At 45.3% G+C, this 21,556-nt stretch overlaps 1 protein-coding gene across 1 annotated transcript in view; it reads right to left on the bottom strand.

Annotated features, from left to right (window-relative positions):
* Positions 1-21,556, bottom strand: part of LOC8027094 (sodium channel protein para) — an 84,318-nt gene that overhangs the window by 26,818 nt on the left and 35,944 nt on the right. The window contains exons 15-23 of the mRNA XM_042289002.1: positions 20,554-20,556; positions 19,841-20,118; positions 17,575-17,748; positions 16,020-16,195; positions 11,394-11,568; positions 9,888-10,055; positions 6,715-6,931; positions 3,740-3,861; positions 2,029-2,242 (exon numbers count right to left, since the gene is read on the bottom strand). Of these exons, the coding sequence (XP_042144936.1) occupies positions 2,029-2,242; positions 3,740-3,861; positions 6,715-6,931; positions 9,888-10,055; positions 11,394-11,568; positions 16,020-16,195; positions 17,575-17,748; positions 19,841-20,118; positions 20,554-20,556 (1,527 nt within the window). The remainder of the gene's footprint in view (positions 1-2,028; positions 2,243-3,739; positions 3,862-6,714; positions 6,932-9,887; positions 10,056-11,393; positions 11,569-16,019; positions 16,196-17,574; positions 17,749-19,840; positions 20,119-20,553; positions 20,557-21,556) is intronic.

Raw genomic sequence — 21,556 nt, 5'->3', positions numbered from 1 at the left:
ATAACCATTTTTGCGCTGATTTCTGACCTGTTTGTTCACTTTTTTGTTTTAGTATTGCTGAATTGTTATATTTTCCCTGCCTACGCTCTCCCCCTCTGTAATGCCTTCGGGCCCTGAGGGTACAATAAATAAATAAATAAATAAATAAATAAATAAATATGAACATTTTTGCAGCAGCTGTGCATGCGCGCCGCCATAACCACTCTTCAGGTTTTGTTTCCTCTTATTGCGTTTACTTCCCTTTATCATGATTGAAATTTTAGATTCCGCTGTTTTCTTCTCCTCAGCATTTGCTTTGTGGAGGCTTGTCAACGCTCGATTAATTGGCTCGGTACTTCACTAAGACAAGAAATGGTTAACAATGGCGGCTGTAACCTGGCGCCTGTCTAAAGCGTCTATACATACGCCCTGCCCAATGCCGCGTCTAAAATATAATATCGGTTTTGGTTACCACTTTCTTCTACTGAACGGTGATTTGCCGAACACATTCAGTAGGCTTCAGTGTTGACTCTCAAAATGCTGCGGGGTCAAGTAGTGGTACGGACATTTTTCGAACGACAGATGCAAACGGGCTAAGCAACAAAAAGTGCAGCAACCTTTGCTAGGCTGAACGAGGTTTTTTCGATCCTCGTCCCAGAATGCGGTCCACGTAGCCGCGCCCTGAATAATTTCATTGGCGAGATGAAACTTCGAATGCTTGTGTTTCAATGAAATTTTGAGAGTTATTTAATTTAGGGTTCTTTTTTTTTACTTCTTGTGCCACTAGAAGTAAAGATGCATCTACAAATTTTTACGAGAGGAAGAAATAGAGCCCTATAGTCGTACCTGACAAAACAGACGTCGCAAAAGCAGGTTCGACTGTCACGTGACCACGGGGCTACGTAATTGTACTAAGACGACGTGACACCCTAGTAAAACGTCACGTGACTTTCCGATAAAAAAAACTATATTATTGAACATAAAAATAAAGGCAGCACATAAGCTCGCTGAACTAAGCGGGTGAACATACGCTTTGTCATTACACATTCGTGAGAGAAGAGGGGGAAAGCTAAAAAAATAATAATAAAAACTAACTTAAAAGACCGTGAAACAATTTTTGTAGTTTAGCCTCCTGGTTCTGAGAATAGCCATTTCGAGTTCGTAAAAAGGAAAGCAGCGATTACAGTGCATGATAGCTTAAGAGACGCAGGGTGTAGCGAGTCGGGATTACCTTATTATGGCTCCACAGTCAATGAGATAGCGGTATCAATTGATAAAAGCGTCAAAGAACGAATCACAAAGCAAGAAGCGTGACCATGACAACCATCGCCCAGCGTTTCCTAAGCTACGAGTCACAGTCGTCGCGCGAGGCAGAGTATGGTCGTCCAGTTCCTCGCTGCTAGAGGCACTGGATTGTGGGAAGGTGTAACGCCAACCTCCCCGTATTGTCGCGATTTTAGGTTCATGGAACGGGTTGTTTCTTCTTTACCCCTCTATTCTTGATAAGCCGATCGAAATTATCGGTGACAAGGTGTTTCATAAAGACTTGAATTGTATACCGAGGTTTTTATTATTCACACAGGCCAAACAAGCGCTCATTTTGACACCGTGCCTGTCTTATAATGCGCAAGAAGAACATTATAATTGTAAGAGATCCGTTGAGGTAAGCATGTTTCGTAAGTTAATCGCATACACAGTGCCAAAGGCGCGTATATTGGCGAGGAACTATTTTAGTACGATTAAGTTCCATAGCGATATTAGCGACTGTTTCAGAACAACGCTTTCGAAATTTCGATGATTCGAAAGGACCCAAATGGCGATTGCCATGGCAATAGAGACCGATAAGCTAACCTCCTTGCGGGGTTTTAACCGTCTGTAAGGTAGTGTCTGTTTGTCACCGGCTGGCAGGCAGGCAAGAGAATGGGGCTACTTTATCAGGATACAGTGACTTTACCCGCTGCCAGCTTCCTTTTCATGGTACCTTTAAATGATCCTTCAGCGACCTGATTTCTGCGGTAAATGCATGGAGTGAATCCGAGGATCGCGTACCTTCTTTGGCGTCGAGGTCTTCCTTGCTGGCATCCTTCTTCTCCTCCTCGCCCCCTCCTCCCCCGTTCCCCAGGTAGAGGGAGGTGTTGCTAAGGTCTTTGGACGGCTTGTTCACCAGCAGGCTTTTCTCCTTGGGGCTGGAGGCAGACCTCTCGCTCATCGTGTCCTCGTCCTTACTCGGGTACACCTTATTGTTCCCTTGCGCCTCTTTCTCCTGTGTATTTTGGGAGGGAAAGGAAAGAAGATGGGGCCTCTTTAGTAGCGGAATCAAATCAAATGAAATCAAATCAGTTTATTTTTTTGCCACAAAAATACATTCGTAACAAGGGCGCTGGAAAAAAAGCTGCAGTTAGCAGCTTGACGAGTCCCAGTGCCCTAATACAAGGCAGCAGCGGAACTGACATGAATAAAAAAAAAAAAAAAAAAAAAAAACACAGTATATAACAATTACAAAAAAAAATAATCTACCTAAGAAGATGTATTTTTTTACCTAAAGCTTCTCAATAGGATGGTTCCACGAAACGCTTTTTCACTTCCAGTATGCCGCGTTCCGCCATTTTGATGAACACCGTCCGCCACTTGCACCATTAATTTGCATGCAGACGCTTAGTTATTGTCGTTGTTTTTGGTGTTGGTGAAGCAAACTGGCGTGGCCGAGTGGTTCCGTAGACTACAGCACTCAGCAAGTACGACCGGGCTGCAGATAGCAAAGCCTGGTGCATTTTTTACTTCCAAGAAGTCGACCTTCGACAGGTTGACTTCTTGATCGCAATTCGTCTTAAGTTAAAATTAGAAAAAAAAAAAACAAAAAAAAAACAACATATATAATAATCAAGTGCCAGCCGGTGCTTTTTAATGTTCTCTCCTTCTCCGGTGAGTGCACTTAATGACGACGCAAAAAATGTTAAGGGAGCTAAAAAGGAACGCTGCCTCCACGCATAGAAGCATAGAAAGACATACAGGATAACTTAATTGACATGGAGTCTGGAGAGATTTCTAGCCAAACGTATATCGCGTGATATCACCCTGAAAACGAGATGAACCAGTGTACTCAGATTTTCTTCATGCCAGCACCTTTGCTCTCAAATACCTTTTGCTTTCTCACCAGTTGGCTGGTGTTTACCACGTGACTAAATTCGTTCCCGTGATTCTACGCGACGCTTAAATTGGTCAGACACGGTGGGCATGAGCCGCCATTTATGAGCGCCACGCCAAGTGAAGTGAGGACTGAACGTGTACTGCTAAGGATTCGGCCGAGGCTCGTGACGTCACTGACTGAATACGACACTCATCCGAACAGTGACGCAGCAGTTTCGTCTAATCCGTTTTTTTGGTTCGCTTCTTTATGTGAAGTAAAAAAAATTCATCAAAATGTTCTTGTTGTCTATACTCTGTTGCAAGTTAATAAAAGCAGGACAAGCCCCTCCCACAAAGCCCTCCCCCTTTCACTTTAGCAGGGCGAACGCCGGAAAGGAGGTTGCATCCTCTCCAGCGTTCGCTCTGCTAGAGTGTAAAGGGTTGAAAGAGCTTCCCTGAACTCTGAAACCGACAATAGGTGCATTTGTAAAATATAACCTTGTTAGTAACTTAATTATGTTTCGACTTGTGTGACTGTAACTGCAGGCGTAAATCTGACGGTTTTTATTGGTTCATGTAGACAGGTGGAACACTTATGCCGTTCGATATGTACATAAAAAGGGGATGTCCTCACCTTTTCTTTGTTATCTTTTTCGGGCGGCTTGTTCTTGGGCTCGATCATAGGACCAACCCAGACGGAGTTCATCACAGGCTTGGAGTTGTTTTTCAATTTCATTTTAACGGCCTTGCCATCACCTGGGGAAAAGGAAGGAAAACTGTCTCAGGTCGGTTGAATTTAGTAGCCCCATGCTGACACGCTCGAAAGCGAAACGGTTTTTTGAACACACTTCGGATGTCCGAAGTCTGCAAGCTCCGATTCACAACTTAAGCTAATCAAAGTGAAGCGATAACTGAATTATGACACACAATATGCAATTCAGACTGCAATAGAATTCTGCAAAACCACTGTAAAAAGTTATTACATGGAAGCCACTAAAGAAAATCGGAAACACGAGCGAGTCATTATTATGATAGGTCACGCACTTCGTTTCTTAAGCTGTCACTATGCGGAGAGCAAGTCGTCTGCTTCTTGCGCAGGAGTTGCGGTGACGTCAGAAAGATGCCGAGCTCTGATTGGCTCTGATTGAGGGATAGTGGGTAGACCTGAGAGCAAGCTGGCTACCCACTATCCTTCATTCAGAGCGTATCGGAGCTCGGTGTTCTGACGTCATCCCAGCCCTGCAAAAGAAGCAGACGAACTTGCGCTCCTCATATTTATTATTTATTTACACAAATACCTGCCGCGCCGTTGGGCATTATGCAGGGCGGAACAAAAGAAAAACGCATTCAAACTACATTTTCAGTAACGTAATCCTCAATCATTCAGTACTACATTTTCATTCGACCACGCTTCTCTGCAGTCTGTCATAAAAGACGTCATTATTGATAACTGCTATCAGTTCTTCCGCAAGGGCATTCCACTCCCGGGCGGCTTGAACAAACAAAAACGAAACAAAAAACAAAAAAGAAAACAGTCAGTACGGTAATGATACTCTGCCGCCTTCTTAAAATGATTCCGCCTTGAAAATACATGGTGTGGTTCGAGAATGTAAAGACCCTTTTCAATGCCTGTTTCCCCTTGATATATATTGTGAAAGAATTTTAACCGCAAACACTTTCTCCGAAGTCTAAGAAGGTCCCAACTTGTACTTCATTTCTGTACAGCTCGAGTACGAACTATAATCGCCTGTGACAATCCTTAATGCCTGATTTTGAATTCGCTCTAACTTATAACACAGGCATACTCCAAAATTGGTGTGGTAAAAGAAAAATACAATGTTTGTCTTACGCTACGAGATGTATTCTTAATATTCCTCCGAATAAAAAATAACATCTTACTTGCCTTTGCTACAATACTATCTATGTGGTCATTCTATTTTAGATTATTCGAAAAATAATCAGGGTGTCACAAAAGAAAATTTACAGGGTGTCACAAAAAAAATAAATTTACAGGGTTTTTTTACCGAAAAAATAAACTAGGCATCGCCGAACACTCATTCTCCGCCCAAAGGTAGCGCTAAAGGTCACAACCAGATGCCAAAGTTTCAGCCCGATCCGATAACTTAATCAAAAGTTATAAGTGATTTTCTAAAAAGTTCAATGGGAAAATAGCGGCCGACGGTGTTTTCGAATACATGGGGCTCTATGGCGCCAGAAACCGAAAACGGGCCAAAATGGGCTCCATTTTCCCATTGAACTTTTCTGAAAATCACTTATAACTTTTGAATAACGTATCGGATCGGACTGAAACTTTGGCCTCTGGTTGTGACCTCTAGCGCTACCTTTGGGCGGTGAATGAGCGTTCAGCGATGTCTAGTTTATTTTTGCGGTAAAAAAAATTTCTGTAAACTAATTTTTGTTACACTCTGTACTTCTTTTCAGTTTAACTCCATACGCAGCCAAGGCTGCGAGGGAACGGAACAAATCGAGCAGCGTCAAAAGCGCAAGTAACCAGGCGTTTTCGTTTACGGTCGGTTCAGCGGCGATAGAACACGCACGGAAACATGAAAACACCATTACTGGGCGCGTTTGACGCTGGTTGATTGGTCCGATCAGCCCGTGACGTCGGCTGTGTCTGGACTTAAGTTGATAAGTCCTAGGCTGCGGAACACGTCCTAAGCAGGCTTGGTAGACTTCTTACGATGTATACAAGATGGTAGTAGCCCGTGTCCACAACCTAATGACTGAGCACTTTTCCGCAGGGTGTGGTAAGTTTCAAGCACCTCATTATCACTTTACAGCCAATCAGACTGCAGCATTAGCCGATGAGAACACCGAAAGAACCAATTGCGAAGCAAGACGCGGGAACAGGAAAAGCTGCGCCGTACATTTCTTAGAGCTGAAAGCGACTACAGAGTCCTTTTGTCAGCGAGGTGTCCACAAAATTACAGAATCTTGATCGTGCCGTTAAAGAACAGGGGGAGCGGGGGATGCGTTGAGCGCAAAACTCCCGCCTCAAAGAAACTGACATCACGTGACTCAATGTAGGTGACGTGTTTCACGTCACGTCAATTTGCCCGCTGAATTTAGCGGAAACATCATGCGCGACTTTAGGTTTCATGTCGCAATCACGTGATTTCAGTTTCCCCGCAAAATGAAGGGGGAAATTTACGTCCGTGACATTCATTTCCCCACTAAATTTAGTGGGGAAATCGACGTCCTGTGACGTCACTTTCCCCGCTAAATGTAGCAGTAAAACTGACGTCACGTGCCTTGAGGTTACACGACGTGATCACGTGACGTTAGTTTTCCCGCAAAACGTAGCACGGACATTGACGTCAGTGACATAAATTTTCCCACTGAAATTAGTAGGCAAAACTGATGTGACATCTAGATCACTTTCCCTGCTGAACTTAGCGGGGAAAACTGTCATCACGTGACTTGAGGTTACATGACGATGTCATGTGACGTCAATTTCTTTGACGTAACTTACGACTAATTCTCCGCCAAAATTTAGCGGGGAAATTGAAGTGGCGGTCAATCGTTAGAAGTTTTCGTGACGGCTTTCTCATGGAATTCGGCTGTCGAAAAAAAAGGGTCGGGGCTGACCTTGAATGGCGATCTCGAGGCCGTCCCCCACCACAACCTCGAGGTCGGCGTTGTTGTGCGGGGGCTTTTTGTCTCGCATCGGAACCCGGCCGTCGAGGAGGACCACCTCCCCGGCGCCGGCCGGGTCACCTTCCAGCTCTTCGCCTGCCGCGCCGTTGCTTCCACGGATGTCCGTCGTCTGGTCCCCGATCTGGTTGCGCGGTTTGCGCCGGAAGGTCTGTGGAGCGAGAAGAAAAGCCACGAAGGCCCACCCCCGGAGACGCTGGGGTTAGGTTGTGTCGTCCTCAAGAGACGCGAAGAGTCTACCTTACGGCCTCTACACAACATGCAGGGAAGGAGGGTAGGGAGGACATAACCGGGGCTCTGATCGGGACAGTTGGCAAAAAAGTCGGCGAGGGATTTGAACTGCCGTGATTGGCCGGCGCCAAGGTTAATCACTGCCGCCAGATTTCTCCAAGTGTCCTGATTAGAGTACCAGGAAATCAGTGAAGTTAGTCTGGGGATTTTCTGGGCTGGATGAGTTGCCGAATGTGAAACAGGTTAACAAGCAGATTACGTATTGATGAACATCTTTAAGGAACAGAGATATAATCCTTCTGGATAAATTCCTATATGCCCAGCACCACAGATGCATTGATCGAGTACAGAAGGTCCACGCCTTTATTTTGAATTGTTTATTTCTGGGAATAATTGATCGAGCACCATTTTCTTTCTGTTGCTCTTTTCGAGTACAAAGTCATAATTTACCCTTGTTATTTTATTACCAATAAATGTCTTTTTAGCAGGCAATATATTTCATGCATGGAACCATTTTCACGAGGAATAAAGGCTTACATCAACAATGCTTAAACAGTCAGGCAGATAGGCAGACCATTCGCACCACGAAACATGCGTTAGACATATAGAACACGAGCCATTTCTTGCTGCCACACACTTTAGCCCACGACATATTCAGCACAAATACAGCGCCGACATTCAGCTAATGAAGCTTTGATTCTCCAGATGACTTTGAAGGGTGTATGAAGGTTAGCAGTAAATTGAGGAAAACAGTGTTGATATGCAGTGATACAGCACTGAACGAGCACCAAGTCAATGCCCAACCAGCCATGCACAGCCTGCAAGTATATCTTAAATTATACCGTTTACGAAAGTGCAGTGAATATTAAGTAATGCACTTTTTGTCTTGCATTGAGGCTGCACCATGGATGTATACACCGGAAGGTCTCTGCAGGCCTAACTTCTCTAGCCGAATGCCTGAATTGTAGCGTCTTTGAATGTTTCAGACCTTCCGTGGTTCGGGTTCGATCAAGTTAAACTTATTGTAGCCTTAATCGCCAAGTTCGTCAGAAGGGCGTGCGGAAATCGAAAACAAGCTCACGCCACCTGGGTGATATATTGGAGGGTGAAATATATCAATTTGGTTGTGTGGTTGCCATTACAACTCGACTAAATTATTAAAACCTTAGACGTCTGATTTTGTGTTGTGCAAACATTGGTCATTATCACCTAGAAATAATAATAAAGCACTAATTAAGTTAATTTCCCCCAAACGCTAATTTTCTTTTTTCTTTTTGTGTTGGAGACCGCCAACACTTTTTAGGAAGTCGAACTTAGTGGAATTTTGCCAAAAAACGTTTAAAGGCTCGCAGTACCATCCGAACCTCAGGCTCGCCAGAAGTTAACCTACATTCCTTTAGCGACAATCACAGCCTGAGAACCGCAGGGTGTGGCTCAGCATATTTCACGCTTCCTGCTTCGTGATTCGTTCTTTGGCGTTCTGATCGGCTAACGCAGCAATCTTATTGGCTGCTGGGAGATATTGAGATGCACGGGACTCACCCCACCCTGCATTTCTTATGCTGTTAGTGACTCTATACACGTTTTTACCTTAAGTAAAAAGGAAGTTATGCGCATTGCTCGTACGCCCGGGCGAAGTAGTTCTTCCAAGATTTGGTTGTCGGAGGACGAAGCGATGCTTTTGGCGTTTGAAGCGTGTACGTCTTGATAAGGTAACCTGCATCTAATCTAGAATGGACCTACGTGCATCTTAATTATCTACATAAAGGAGGAAATTAGTATTGCTCTGCGAGGAACCGGACCTATTTTACTACGGCTTTTGAGGTGAACACGACTATAGTAGCCCAATTGAAGTTGTCCACGCGGCGTAGTTAGTATGACAATATTAATCCCTGGAGAAGGGGAACAAAGGAAACAAAGGACACACATCTCCAAACACAGCTGCTGCGCGACCGAAAAAATCCGCGTGGTCCTGGTATTGAACCAGGGACCTCTTCATTTCCAGTGGAGCGGTCTACGAACTGAGCAAACCAGGAGTTAAATGTCAGTAGAGCAAACCGGTTTTACCAGCTTCCACCAGTCATACACGAACATGGACTAACGGCCTGCAATTGAAGGTTATGACCGTACTGCAATGAATGCAAAGGCGCAAGCGAGCTGGACAAAAATGACAATAATAATACCTGGAAGAAGGGAACAAAGGGAACGCGCACCAGTCACCTAGTTATGTTTGGAGATTTGTGTTTGTTCTCTGTCCGCTTTGTTCTCCTTCACCAGGAATTATTATTGTCATTCTTGTCCAGCTCGCCTGCGCCTTTGCATTAATTGCATTATAATCGTACTTAGTGTCGCTCTCGTGGCTGCTATCGCAGCGTAAACTTATGCTCCTGTGTCCAGTTCAGGGTGTAAGATAGACAGGTGGGGAAACGAGATCCAAGTGAGCGACCGGATTGTGTCCCTCTCGGTTTTCTCTTTTTCTGTGGCGCCATCTATATGGAGCACCGCGAACTCTCACTCCGGGTGGGTGACCGGTTGCGACCGGCTAAACTGACGGAGATGGTTTCTCGTGGATCTTCAATGGAGGACTGTCGTGCTCTCGGTTTATTTTCGGCACTCTCTCATAAAGTTTCATGCAAATCCAATTCCAAATTTTTTCTTCTCGCCGCAGCGCCATCTGCCGCAAATCGGCGGTACCCGCAAGCAGACGAGCACACAATCCTGTCACGGTGCTGCGGTAGGCTTCTTTGGGCCGTTTCCCCACCTGTCTGTCTTACACCCTGGTCCAGTTTCTGATGCTAGCATCATGCAGTGAGTTCCATGCAGGCAAGTGCTACCGAGCTACGGAAGGGAAGGAGAAGACACCGAGGATAACGTACGCAGACCTTGACCACTTTCATGGAATTGGACTTGATCCACCGGCTGGCTCGATGGAACCGGTCGATGGCTTCTTGAAGCTTCTTTGTGTCTCCACTGTCTGGGTTCGCTTGGGACAGGTTGGATGCCCCAAACGAGGACAGTAGCAAGGCCAAGAAAAGGTTGAGCACCTGGCGGTTGAAAGGAAACAAAAACACCACAAAAGCGACGTGATTGCGATGGGAAAGCGTCTGAACGAAGCTCCGGTGCACTTCTTATCCCTGGTGTAAATTTTTCCGGTGCTACTTTATAAGGAAAGTCTGTACATTTTTCTGCATTTTTTTATTTTGTAGAATGGGTGTACTTTGCAATTGTTTTCTGCACGCACGTTAAAAAAACAGTGATTGTTTCTCTAAAACACACACAAAAAACACGAAAAGTTGAGATTTAATTTAAAATTTGTAACATCCTTATGATATCGCGTATCGTACTGCTGCAATATTTGCAAACCACGGACAAACGAGTTCGAACACCGGCCAATGTCCGAGTACCTTTCAACTTTCATTTATCTTTGTATTCTGCTCACCTTCTGCTCCGTGTGATAAACAAGACTGAATCCTTTTTATGCAAAAAAATATTTCCGCCTCAAGAAAGGGAAGTTATTTTTTACTCTTTTGCAATATTCACACAGTAACAACCACCGGTATAGCTTTGAACACCGTCATCCAGCTCTGGCCTGGATGGAACAAAGACATTGTAACAATCAGTGGTGACGACTAACTGACCTAAGTTCTATAACTCTGAGCTCCAAGGTAATTAATTTTTTTGTTTGTTTCGGGAGCGCGCAGGGTGCTTGATCAAAGTAAAGAGTACGCGCCCCACGGACGTCCAAGAAAAGAGGGTTTCGACAAAAACAGTCATGTCTTCGAAGAAACATTTCCAGAAGTCGATGGTTTTCGGTTTTAACAGATTTCCTACTTTTGACATCGACGGATGTTCATCAGTGCTTTTTGGTAAAAACAGGAATCCGTTGCCGAGAACTCATTCAGGCATTGTGCCTGAGCTCCATATTGTTTATGGGTAGATTGGAAATGCCTTGATTATCAAATAAGTTCCTTCACTACCATGATTGCGATGATTAAAGTATACAAAAGTGGAAACAGCGCAAAAAATTAAGCCAAAAATTAACAAAGGACGAGTAAAAAAAGTGCACGAACACGACGCTGTTAGTTCAGATCAAAGTTTACGAAAGCTGTTAGTGCGAGGTAATTTCTTTTGAACGAGGTTCTTTTTTTCGTTACTTAGAAAACTTGTTTGTAAGTTTAAAACTGAAACGAACACAAAAAATGGGCAATGCATAAAAACTACTGTCAACTCCGTGTTCTGTTCTCTGTGTCTCCTTTTTCGTGTCCATCTTTGTTTGTGCGTAACCGTTTCTGTAGCACCATGCGCCACTTAGCCCGACAAGTCTCGTTAAGGTTTCTTTCGTTGCTCACGGTACACCTGACTTGCGGTGCGAGCATACGTACCACAAGGTTGCCGATGACGACGGTGGCGAGGAAGAAAGGGATGCAGGGCCATCCGGAGACCCACATGCAGTCCCACATGGACTGGATCCATTCCCCGCACAGCACCCGGAACACAATCATGAATGAGTGCATGAAGTCGACGAAGTTCCACCGCGGCACCATGTTCTCTTTGAACCTGTACAACGGAAAAAGAAGAACAAAGAGGTGTGAGACCCTTGATTTGTACGTGGGACTCGTGAGAGAGCATAAGAAGCGCGGGACATGGCTTGCTATGTTTAGCACCCTTTGCCTTTAGTGTCGTGATTGGATCTTCGGCCTTCTTTTATACTAAAGCTGCCCAATCATTTGCTATGGAGCGATAATAAGATGTTTTGAACTCGCAGCGTCCTGCGTTTTTACAGCTTTTAATGACTGTAGTAACATAATCTTTGGACAAAAGATGTTTGTGTTCCGTAGAACCTGTTTTTCCTGACATTTTCCGGGCAAAACAAAAATCGAAGGTATATGACTGGAAACGTGTTTGTAAAGAATTAGTGTTATCTAAGCCAATAGGCTTCGTGCATAAATGAATAATAAGAAGCACTTATTGCTCAGAAACCCACAGGGCAGAAAATGGCTCCAATAACTTTTTCCCGAACAAGGCATGTCTAAGAGTCTCATATTGTATTGTGTCACTAAGCTGTACTTTGTGGCTGAAAAAAAATGAAAGCCGCTTACAACTCCCTGTAACGCCGAATTAGAGCGCAGCTCTTGAGGAGGAGGGAAGGGCACGGGGGGAGGTTAAACTAACCAGGGGGGTGGTCAAGTGACCTTGGGGGTCACGTGACCCCCAATGCCGATGATGTCATCACTGACGTCACTGATGACGTCATCAGTGACGATGACGATGCGGGTACCGATGACGTCATTAGTGACGTCACTGATGACTTCACCAGTGATGATGACGATGACGATGCGAATGTCGGTGACGTCATCAGTGACGTCGCTGATGACGTCATCAGGGATGATGACGATGCGGATGCCGGTGACGACATCAGTGACGTCACTGATGACGTCATCAGTGATGATGACGATGACAATGCGGATGTCGGTAACGTCATCAGTGATGATGACGATGACGATGCGGATGCCGGTGACGTCATCAGGGATGATGACGATGACGATGTGGATGCCGGTGACGTCATCAGTGATGATGACGATGACGATGTGGATGCCGGTGACGTCATCAGTGATGATGACGATGACGATGTGGATGCCGGTGACGTCATCAGTGATGATGACGATGACGATGCGGATGCCGGTGACGTCATCAGTGATGATGACGATGACGATGTGGATGCCGGTGACGTCATCAGTGATGATGACAATGACGATGTGGATGCCGGTGACGTCATCAGTGATGATGACGATGACGATGCGGATGCCGGTGACGTCATCTGTGATGATGACGATGACGATGTGGATGCCGGTGACGTCATCAGTGACGATGACGATGACGATGTGGATGCCGGTGACATCATCAGTGATGATGACGATGACGATGTGGATGCCGGTGACGTCATCAGTGACGATGACGTCATCGGGGGGTCACGCGACATCGGCGGGGGTCACGTGACCTCGAGGAGGGGGTCACGTGACCTCAGGGGAGTCACGTGACTTCGGGGGGTCACGTGACCTCGGGGGGTCACGTGACTTCGGGGGGTCACGTGACCTCCCACGAGGTCACGTGACCCCGGTGGGGGGCTCGCGCGGTGCATTATGGGACATTTCCCATGATGCACCGCGCGGTTACGCCAACGGCGACGCCGACGGCGACGGCGACGGCGACGGCGACGCCGCTCAAGCCGGAAACGGGCCCCTAAGAGCTGCGCTCTAAAAGACGACTAGGAATTGACTGTGAGACTGCATTTCAGTACTTCGAAACAAGTACCACCGCACCTTAGGACGCCTCGGTCGAATTCACTCACCTCACTCATCCTCACCAATCAGACGTGATGTGAGGGAGAGTGAGTTCATAAGCCTCAAAACCTCATGAGTTTGAGGTTGAGTAAGGAGCGTGAGTTCGGCGAGGGGCGTGAGTTCGGTGATTTCATGAGTTCGGTGAGTTCATGAGTTCAATGAGGGGCGTGAGTTCATGATGTCGGTGAGGGGCGTGAATTCGTGATGTCGGTGAGTTCATGAGTTTGGCAAGGCATAAGGTCCCTGAGGGGCCATGGGTTCGATGAGGGTTTGCGGGGTGACGTCGACGAAGGTTGGGTCATGTGACTTCACCGTACATTTCCGGGGAAGTTGAGTCGACGCTCGCTTCGCAATGATGCTGTTAGCTCGTACGGATGTCCTCTAAGAGGGATAGTAAAGGAGGAAAGTCGCCAATTGACTCATGTGCGCTCTTCGTCTCCGGCTGGCTTAGTGCCGGGTTGGCATGGTCTTTTGCCGCTGCTCGCTGCCTCGGGACGGAATGACAAGAGAGGGGAAAGGGCTCTCCAGCTCGCCTCGTCCGCTCTCGTGTAAACTGTGAGACACCGTTATACGCGCTGCGTTTTGTTATTTCGTGACGGAGGCAGACGGGGGCTACGCCGGTACGCCTGAAAGCAGACGTCGCTATTTCCAGTGCGCTCGTCTTATGCACGGTTGCTAATTCTGAAGCCAATATTAAAATGAAAGCCGACGGGGAACTGTCGCGACTCGCCTGTATACTTGTTTGTTCAAGCTGTAGCCTGGAATTCTGCAAAAAAAAAGCACGCATACACGTCTTCGTGCTCGATTACGCACAAAACGCTGGACTCGTTCGCAATTGGGTTGAAAGGCTGCTACATTTATTTGGTATAATATAAAAGTTGATTCGGTTGTGGATTGTAAAAAAATTATTTCAGACGATATGACCCTAAATTAAAATAAAAATATAAAACAATATTTTTTTTACTTTCACCTAATATTTATGATAACCGATTGATGTTCTATTCAGCTATTTGACACATCGTTAGTCACACAAGAGGGGGCCATTGATCATAGTCGGAATACTTGCTGCACCCGAAAACGTTTCGGGTGCCGGAAAAAGGGTTTCCTTACTAGCTCCAAAGGCATTTAAATATTTGTTATGATTCATATTTATTATTATTAATCGACCGGTACTGCTCATGCCGGTGTACGTCCCAGGTGTTTACGGAAAGCGCTGTTTGATTTTATATTTACACAAGTAAAGCACAGGAGGGAGGCGGCAAGATCGAAACTGAAGTCATTCAATATAATTGATATGCGTGCATCCGCGTGCGAGCATGAAGGCAACCTTCCCCTCCCGAAGAAATTAAGCGCCCCAATTTTTTGTATTTAACACCGTTTAATTAAGTGGCATACGCGTCCTTCCCCTTCTCAGATATATCGTGGATATCTGAATTAGGCTATCAACAGGGAAACGTGAATTAATTTAATAATCGAATGTATAAGAACGTGGGATTTAGACTAGCAGGCTGTTTATTCATTCAAATTAGTGAAGACATTAAAAATTAACTTCCATTAAAAACTAAGAAATGATTTTAACAGAAAACACGTTTGTACACGAAGTTTGCAAAAGTTTGCATTCAACATGTCGACAGGTTTGAACACAAACACATTGTCTGAGTAGCAAAAATACAAAAGGCATCTGCCCGATCACGATTTTATGAGAGGACCTCTAAAGTATAACATTTTACGAGGCATCGAGTCGGTAGATTAGAACGTTCTAGTTTTAATTTGTATGTGCGGTGCAACAGAAAAGGAGACGCGATAAAAATATATACAATAATATGGTACGCACAAAGTTCTTGGATCGTCCCTTCTTCCAGTGGAAACAATATCCACGAGTCATTTATTGTAGGTGAAATAATGTGTGTGAACGGCGATCACTAGAAAGACAGACCGTTCCGAAATAGTTCGACTCGACAACGGACTTCCGAACCAACCGTCCTACAATTAAAACATTCGCCATATTCTACTCAGAACGAAATACACACGCACGGAGGTGCGTGTTGGAATAATAATAATTTACACCTGAATAAATAGTGATGCAGACGCTTACTCCATACTTGCGCGAAGATGTCGCGAATGCTTGAAACAAACAGTGCACGCCGTGAAGAATACTTCTTCACAAGACTCGCGAGGATGCGTTCTTGCATCCCAACACAGCGCGCCTTCCTGAAGCGCTCGGCCGACGTGCCGAAGCAGTCGAAGCGAAACAAACAGAGCGACAAAAAGTTTCTTCACTTCGCGACGTGACGGCTGGCGCCGGAGCGGCGGAAGACAGTAGCGACCGTGGCGGGGTTGTTAAAGCCGCGCAACCCGCGCGCAACACGAATGCCAGCGCCGCGACTACGGTGAGAGCGAGCACTACTTCTGAGAAAGTGACGTCGGTGCTTGAATGAGTCCATGATTTCGATGAGGGGCGTAAGTTTGTGAGTTCGGCGGGAAGCGTGTGTTCGGTGAGCTCATGAGTTCGTGAGTGAGGACTTGAGGGTGAGTGAGGCCGTGAGGGGGGAGGGTAAGTGAGTTTTTAACTTTTTATTTTGAGCTAGCTGCGAATGAGTTCAACCAAATGCCGACCTCTGCTGCTTAGACAAGAATTCAAGCTTGTGCCTGTGCGAGCAAACTCACTTGTGCTTGTTTTCCTCGTAGTTTTTCCCGAAGAGTTGCATTCCCATTACGGCAAAGATGAAGATGATGATTCCTAGGACGAAAGTCAGGTTCCCCAGGGCACCGATGGTTTTCCCCATGATAGAGATGAGCAGGTTCAGGGTAGGCCACGACTTGGCCAATTTGAAGACACGTAGCTGGAAGCAGCGCACCATGTTAACAGGGGCGCCATGTTAAGGAGGCACACAATGTTAAGAGGCACACCATGCGAAGAGTCGCATCATGCGAAGACATGTAGCTGCAAGCGGTGAACCTTCTCAACCGACGCACTATGTTAAAATGCCCACCACGTTAACCTTCAAAACTTATTTACTGGCCCCATGTTCATTGGCGCACCATATTTACCGCCACATGTTAACCGGGGCACCATGTTGGCCAACGTACAACGTCAACCGGCGCTCTATGTTAACCGGCGCACAATGTTAAGCGACAAACCATGTTAACCGGCGGACCATGTGAACCGGCACATGTTGACGGCACAAAATTGGGATCGCTGTGGTTTCGTTGGGTTATGCCTTGTTAATAATTTTGTAGCTAATCAATTCTTGCTGTGCGACCGTTGCATCTGCACTGCCTTGCTAGCCAGAAACCAGTTCAATCACATATGTGTGAGCGTGTGGCCCGGCTTCTCGCTTTGAACCTCAGGGGCAATTAGGTAAGGCGCATGTTGCTTCTCTTGTTATAGACAAACTAAATCAGTCACTAGAAATAATGCTTCAACTGAGGTACTGCGGTGAAATAAACTAATGCCGAGGGTGACACTCGAATAAACCTTGATGGTAGGGAACATGTCGAACTGGAAACTAGAACTGGAAAGACCCAGGGTCAGAATTGAATACGATTTTGCAGCGATTACAATGTCAACAATGTCAAGCTTGTTGAACATTGAATGTTTCTCGCCATGCAACTAATAATTGCTGAAATAAAAAAATAGCAACAGGTGTTATTCGCTTAAAACTGCTTTGAGAGACTCTCAGTTAGTGGTTAGTAAAGCGCAGTTCACCATGACTTCTATATAGAATCTGTCTGCATAGCTTTTAGGTTTTCACTATATTCGTCTATTTGAACCATGCTACGCTAAACTTACACATATTAGTGTGGCCGAGACATTCTTGTAGCTGCTCTGGTTGGTTAGTTGGTAAGATAGAATTTTAACTTGTTAAATCACAAAGGCAAAGTAAAAAAAAGAAAGAAAAGGAATGACTTTGTATGTTCTCTACAAGCACCTCCTAGATCCCAAGGTAGTAGTGCTGAATTTTCTTTGCCGCGTGCCAGAGACTTGCAAAGGACAAAGCTTGGTCACGAGAGCTGCGCCAGCGTTTGGCGGAAGTTTTTGTTCAATCAGTGTAAACACGAGTCGCGGCCTAACGCTGATGGTGCGTTCGTATCCAATCGCCATCTGGTGTTGACTTCCGGTAAGGTACTGATAAAATCCAGCAAGTCGGCCTCGTTGCCTAGAAGGGGCTAGCTTTATGATGTGGTGGACATTTTTCCAGAAAAAAATACGGACACTCACCAAACGGAATGAACGTAGTACAGACAATCCTTGGACGTTTTCCAAACCTAGTTCGATCAGGGAGAGCGCGACGATGAGGAAATCGAAGATGTTCCAGCCTTCGCGAAAGTAGTTTTTTGGACTCATGGCCATCAACTTCATAGCAGCTTCTATCGCGAAGGTCGCGGTGAAGAACTGCAAGGGGAAAGAAAGGAACACAGGCGAAGAAAGAGAGAGACAGTGAGGCAAGTAGGAACTTCGTACGCACTCGAATCTTTCAGAACACAAAAACATCTGCCTTGCGACCTAATCTTTCACTTCCCAACAAAAGTTTCTATCTTGTTACTTCAATGAGCACGCTGATTCAACACTGCACAATTCATAATAGTTGACTTTTGTCAAGATGTAAATAAATCCATTTCTCGCGCAGCGATACTAATAGGATGCAATAATTGTGCACAAAAGAACGTGGTCAAAAATTCTACTGAATTCTACAAACTACTAAACTAGATAAACAGAGAGGCAGATGAAAAAAAAGTAATAGTATGCTACGAACGTAAGAGCATCTCGGCATCCATCCACATCTTCTCTTCTTGGGCTTGGCCGATTCTTGAGGGCAGAGCTGGCGCCCGAAACTTACCGGTGCAAGTCATGCAACTTGGCTGCTCTTCTCGAGAACAAGCAGCGAAAAGAAATGTGTGCATCGGGCCTGCTCAACATAAAGGCATTTCATCCGTTCAAAATGGCTCTAATAATTCTAAATGAGAACAGCTCTACAGTCATGCAGCTATATAGCGTGGTCTGCGGGGGGTGCTGCCGCCACTCCTGGAACTACGAAAGCAATAAAAAATGCAGAAATGTGCGGCATTCAGACCAAGAACAATAACTGAATCGTAATGAATCTACAAGTATCTGACAAAACCCCCCACTCTATAGAAAATAAAAGACCATTCAGAATTTCGCAACTTACACGAGGCAAACAGCTGTCCATTTCTGGTCACAGACGAAGAAAAATAGGCTTGTGGAATATTGTTTACAACGAAGGCAATGATGTCCAATCGCGAATATGAGCACGCTGACAACTTTTTGGCGTTGCTCGAATATGGTCTAGTCCTCAATGACATGTCTTATATGTGAACGGTAATAGATGGCTGTTTGCCAGAAGAAATTCGCCACAAAGAGGCCCTACCCAGATGCTGACTACACTTGAACAGAAACAGGGAAGGAAAATAAATACATATAAAAGAAAAGAGCAACACAGAACGTCTCCGGAGACGTGTGGTATCCCTTACTTTTATCTGTCTTTTTTTTTTTCCTGTCTCAGGCTAAGTTATGTCAACTTTTCACCAGCTCGCCTGCGAGCTCAGCCTTCTTTCAGTCCTAGACAGAACTTGGTTTGTTTTTTAGCACTCCTAAACTTTCTTAGCTGAGCCTCGACACTTGTAAACTTTATGAAAGCAAATTTACAGCATAAAATATGAGAAAGCTTTCTTCTTGAGATTGTTAAGAATACGGGTGGTTGGTCTCTTTACCCAGTCACTTATACTCACCATTCGCAATTGGAACCATTAAACGCCACCCGTATACGTGCGCGTGCATCATAATTACACAGAAAATAAGGTAAACTTTAGCTTTCGTGATGGCCTAATGGTTTAACCAGCAACAATCGTCACCTTTCATTACGTTGTATCTTGTACAAAATTCGCATCCAAGCTATTCAGAGTATGTATTCAATTGCAAGAGTTCTATAAAAAGAGAAATATCCTAAATTTCGCAAATAACTTCTCAATGAGATTGCTTTTTAAAATAAACAGCGTCTTGAGTTGTGAATCTGAGTAAAAACTTTGGTCCGGTAAAGTAATCAGACCATAAGTTTTACGAAATAAAGAGCCAAATTAATGTTTTTTTGCTTCCGCGCGATCAACACTAGAAATGACATGCTTCAAGTTGCCCCATGCTTAAAAAAAAATCTAGGAAAGCAAAAAAAAAAAAAACAGCCTGAGGGGCAAATGTTTTAAAAACCATGAAGATACGGCCACTTCTCGAAATTCCCAAAGGATTTCTTTGACGATTAATCAGTGGTACGACCAGCACTTGGGCCACGTCGGCAGCTGCGACCACACCACTAAGAAAGACGTCGAATCCCGACGTGGGGACCACAAAAACAAACTCAAGAGAAAGAGAAGCACCACGACGAAAAAGAAAGAGGTTGGGCACCGGAGGGGGAGCACTACACTCGGTCGTGGCGGAGGCTGCGCCGGCCGAGACGTAAGCTGGGCACACTTACGTAATTCCCCTTTTTGAGGACATTGTCAAAGTCTTTGTCCATGTCGTGATGATCCATGGCCATAAAGAGCGTGTTGACCACGATGCATAGAGTGATGAAGAGCTCCATGAAAGGGTCAAACACGATGAGTCCGAGTATCTCCTGGATCCTGATCCAGTACCAACAGCAGTCCCACACGCAGAACATGTCTATACACTTCAAGCAATTGGCCATGCACTTCTCTTTGAACTTGGGCCGCTCCTGCTCCTCCCTTTCTGTGGGGAAATAATAGATGGACACTGAATAATGTTTAAGCATGGCCGCAGGTGAGCCCGTGGGCAGTTGGTGCTAGAGCCACTCGGCAGTCAACAGGGTACCGCGCTTGGTGTTTATCTTGGCCGAGTCCTGATTGGTCGGCAGGTGCCGCCGCCATTGTCGCGGCCCAATTTGTAACAAAGATGCGGCAGTGACTCGCATTACGTAAGGCTGCGTAAGGTATCATTCGGGGCCCGCGTGGTTACCAAGGGACTCGATGTTCGGTGTACTCCGGCCATTCTAAAGGTGACTCATCCGCGTACGACTGAACGGAGAACGTTCCATGGATGTACGGGACGTCTGCGTCAACCTGAAGCAATGCCATCGCTTGTAGATTAATGGCATAGTCTAATGCAGATGCGCTCACACGTTTCGATATCAAGGAACAGTTTTGAACGAAAGCAGAGAAACCCTTCAACCACCTGGTATTATTGAAGTTAAGCAGTGTACGACTGTACAGACTTCATTCGCAATAACGTATGCATCGAGGAGCGTTTGGCTCGTGAATAATATCAAGGATAACTCAACTAGAGTAAGAGAGAAACGTTTTGCACATGCATCTGGAAAATCGAGATAATTTGAGAGTTCTGCATATCCCTGAGGGTTCTTTTGAAGCCACTCTGTTCCAAGAAATCAAGTTTGAGAACCCATAATATATGCTCATATTGAATGAATTAGTCTACTGTTTATATACTATGGCCAAATAGCCAGATACCCTAAGAAAGGTACACAAGATGAGAACATAATTTTCAAAATTTCTCATCAGATAACCCTTTTTAATTACAGTAGTTATCGACTAACGGCTGCGAATATAAAGGGTCTTCTAGAGGATTGGGGCATCGCATGGTAATGCCGGATTTACAAAGTAGAATTCCACCCACTCAGCCATTTATGGGTTGCTTTTGACCCACTACTCTGATAACTGAGTGCTTACGTTTCAAGAAAAAGTTTCATAGCTTTTATGCTCCTTGAGAAAACGTTTTGCATGTATTTCTTTTTTGGCTACATATGTCAGGAACAGTGTTTGTGGAGTTGTGAACCGTCGTATCTCATTGTGATTGGTCGCTGCGTCCATCCAATCGTACCGGAACGAACGGGTTCGTTTTAAGTTTGCGGTACCCTGCAAATGATCGAGTGACTCTAGTTGGGGCGTCTAACGCCACCATCTAGGGGACAACGGCCACACCAGGCATCACACGAGGGGCCCGTTGCGAGCAGGTCACAGGCAGGAACATGGGGGCAGGCTTCAGGTGCACATTGGAGCGAAGGCCCTGGCTGAGTGACGCAGACCCTTTGAATTCACAGTAGCATTGTGTGATGGAACTATTCATATCCCCATAAGTAGGGTGGCGTGTTTTTTTCCATATAGGCTGTGGTTTTTGTGTTTTTTACCCTAGGTTCGGTGTTTATTGGGGCTTCTGT

Source organism: Ixodes scapularis, unplaced genomic scaffold, assembly GCF_016920785.2.
Source record: "Ixodes scapularis isolate PalLabHiFi unplaced genomic scaffold, ASM1692078v2 PGA_scaffold11__112_contigs__length_91849675, whole genome shotgun sequence".
Taxonomy (NCBI): Eukaryota; Metazoa; Arthropoda; class Arachnida; order Ixodida; family Ixodidae; genus Ixodes; species Ixodes scapularis.
This window is presented reverse-complemented; position numbering and strand designations above follow the sequence as displayed.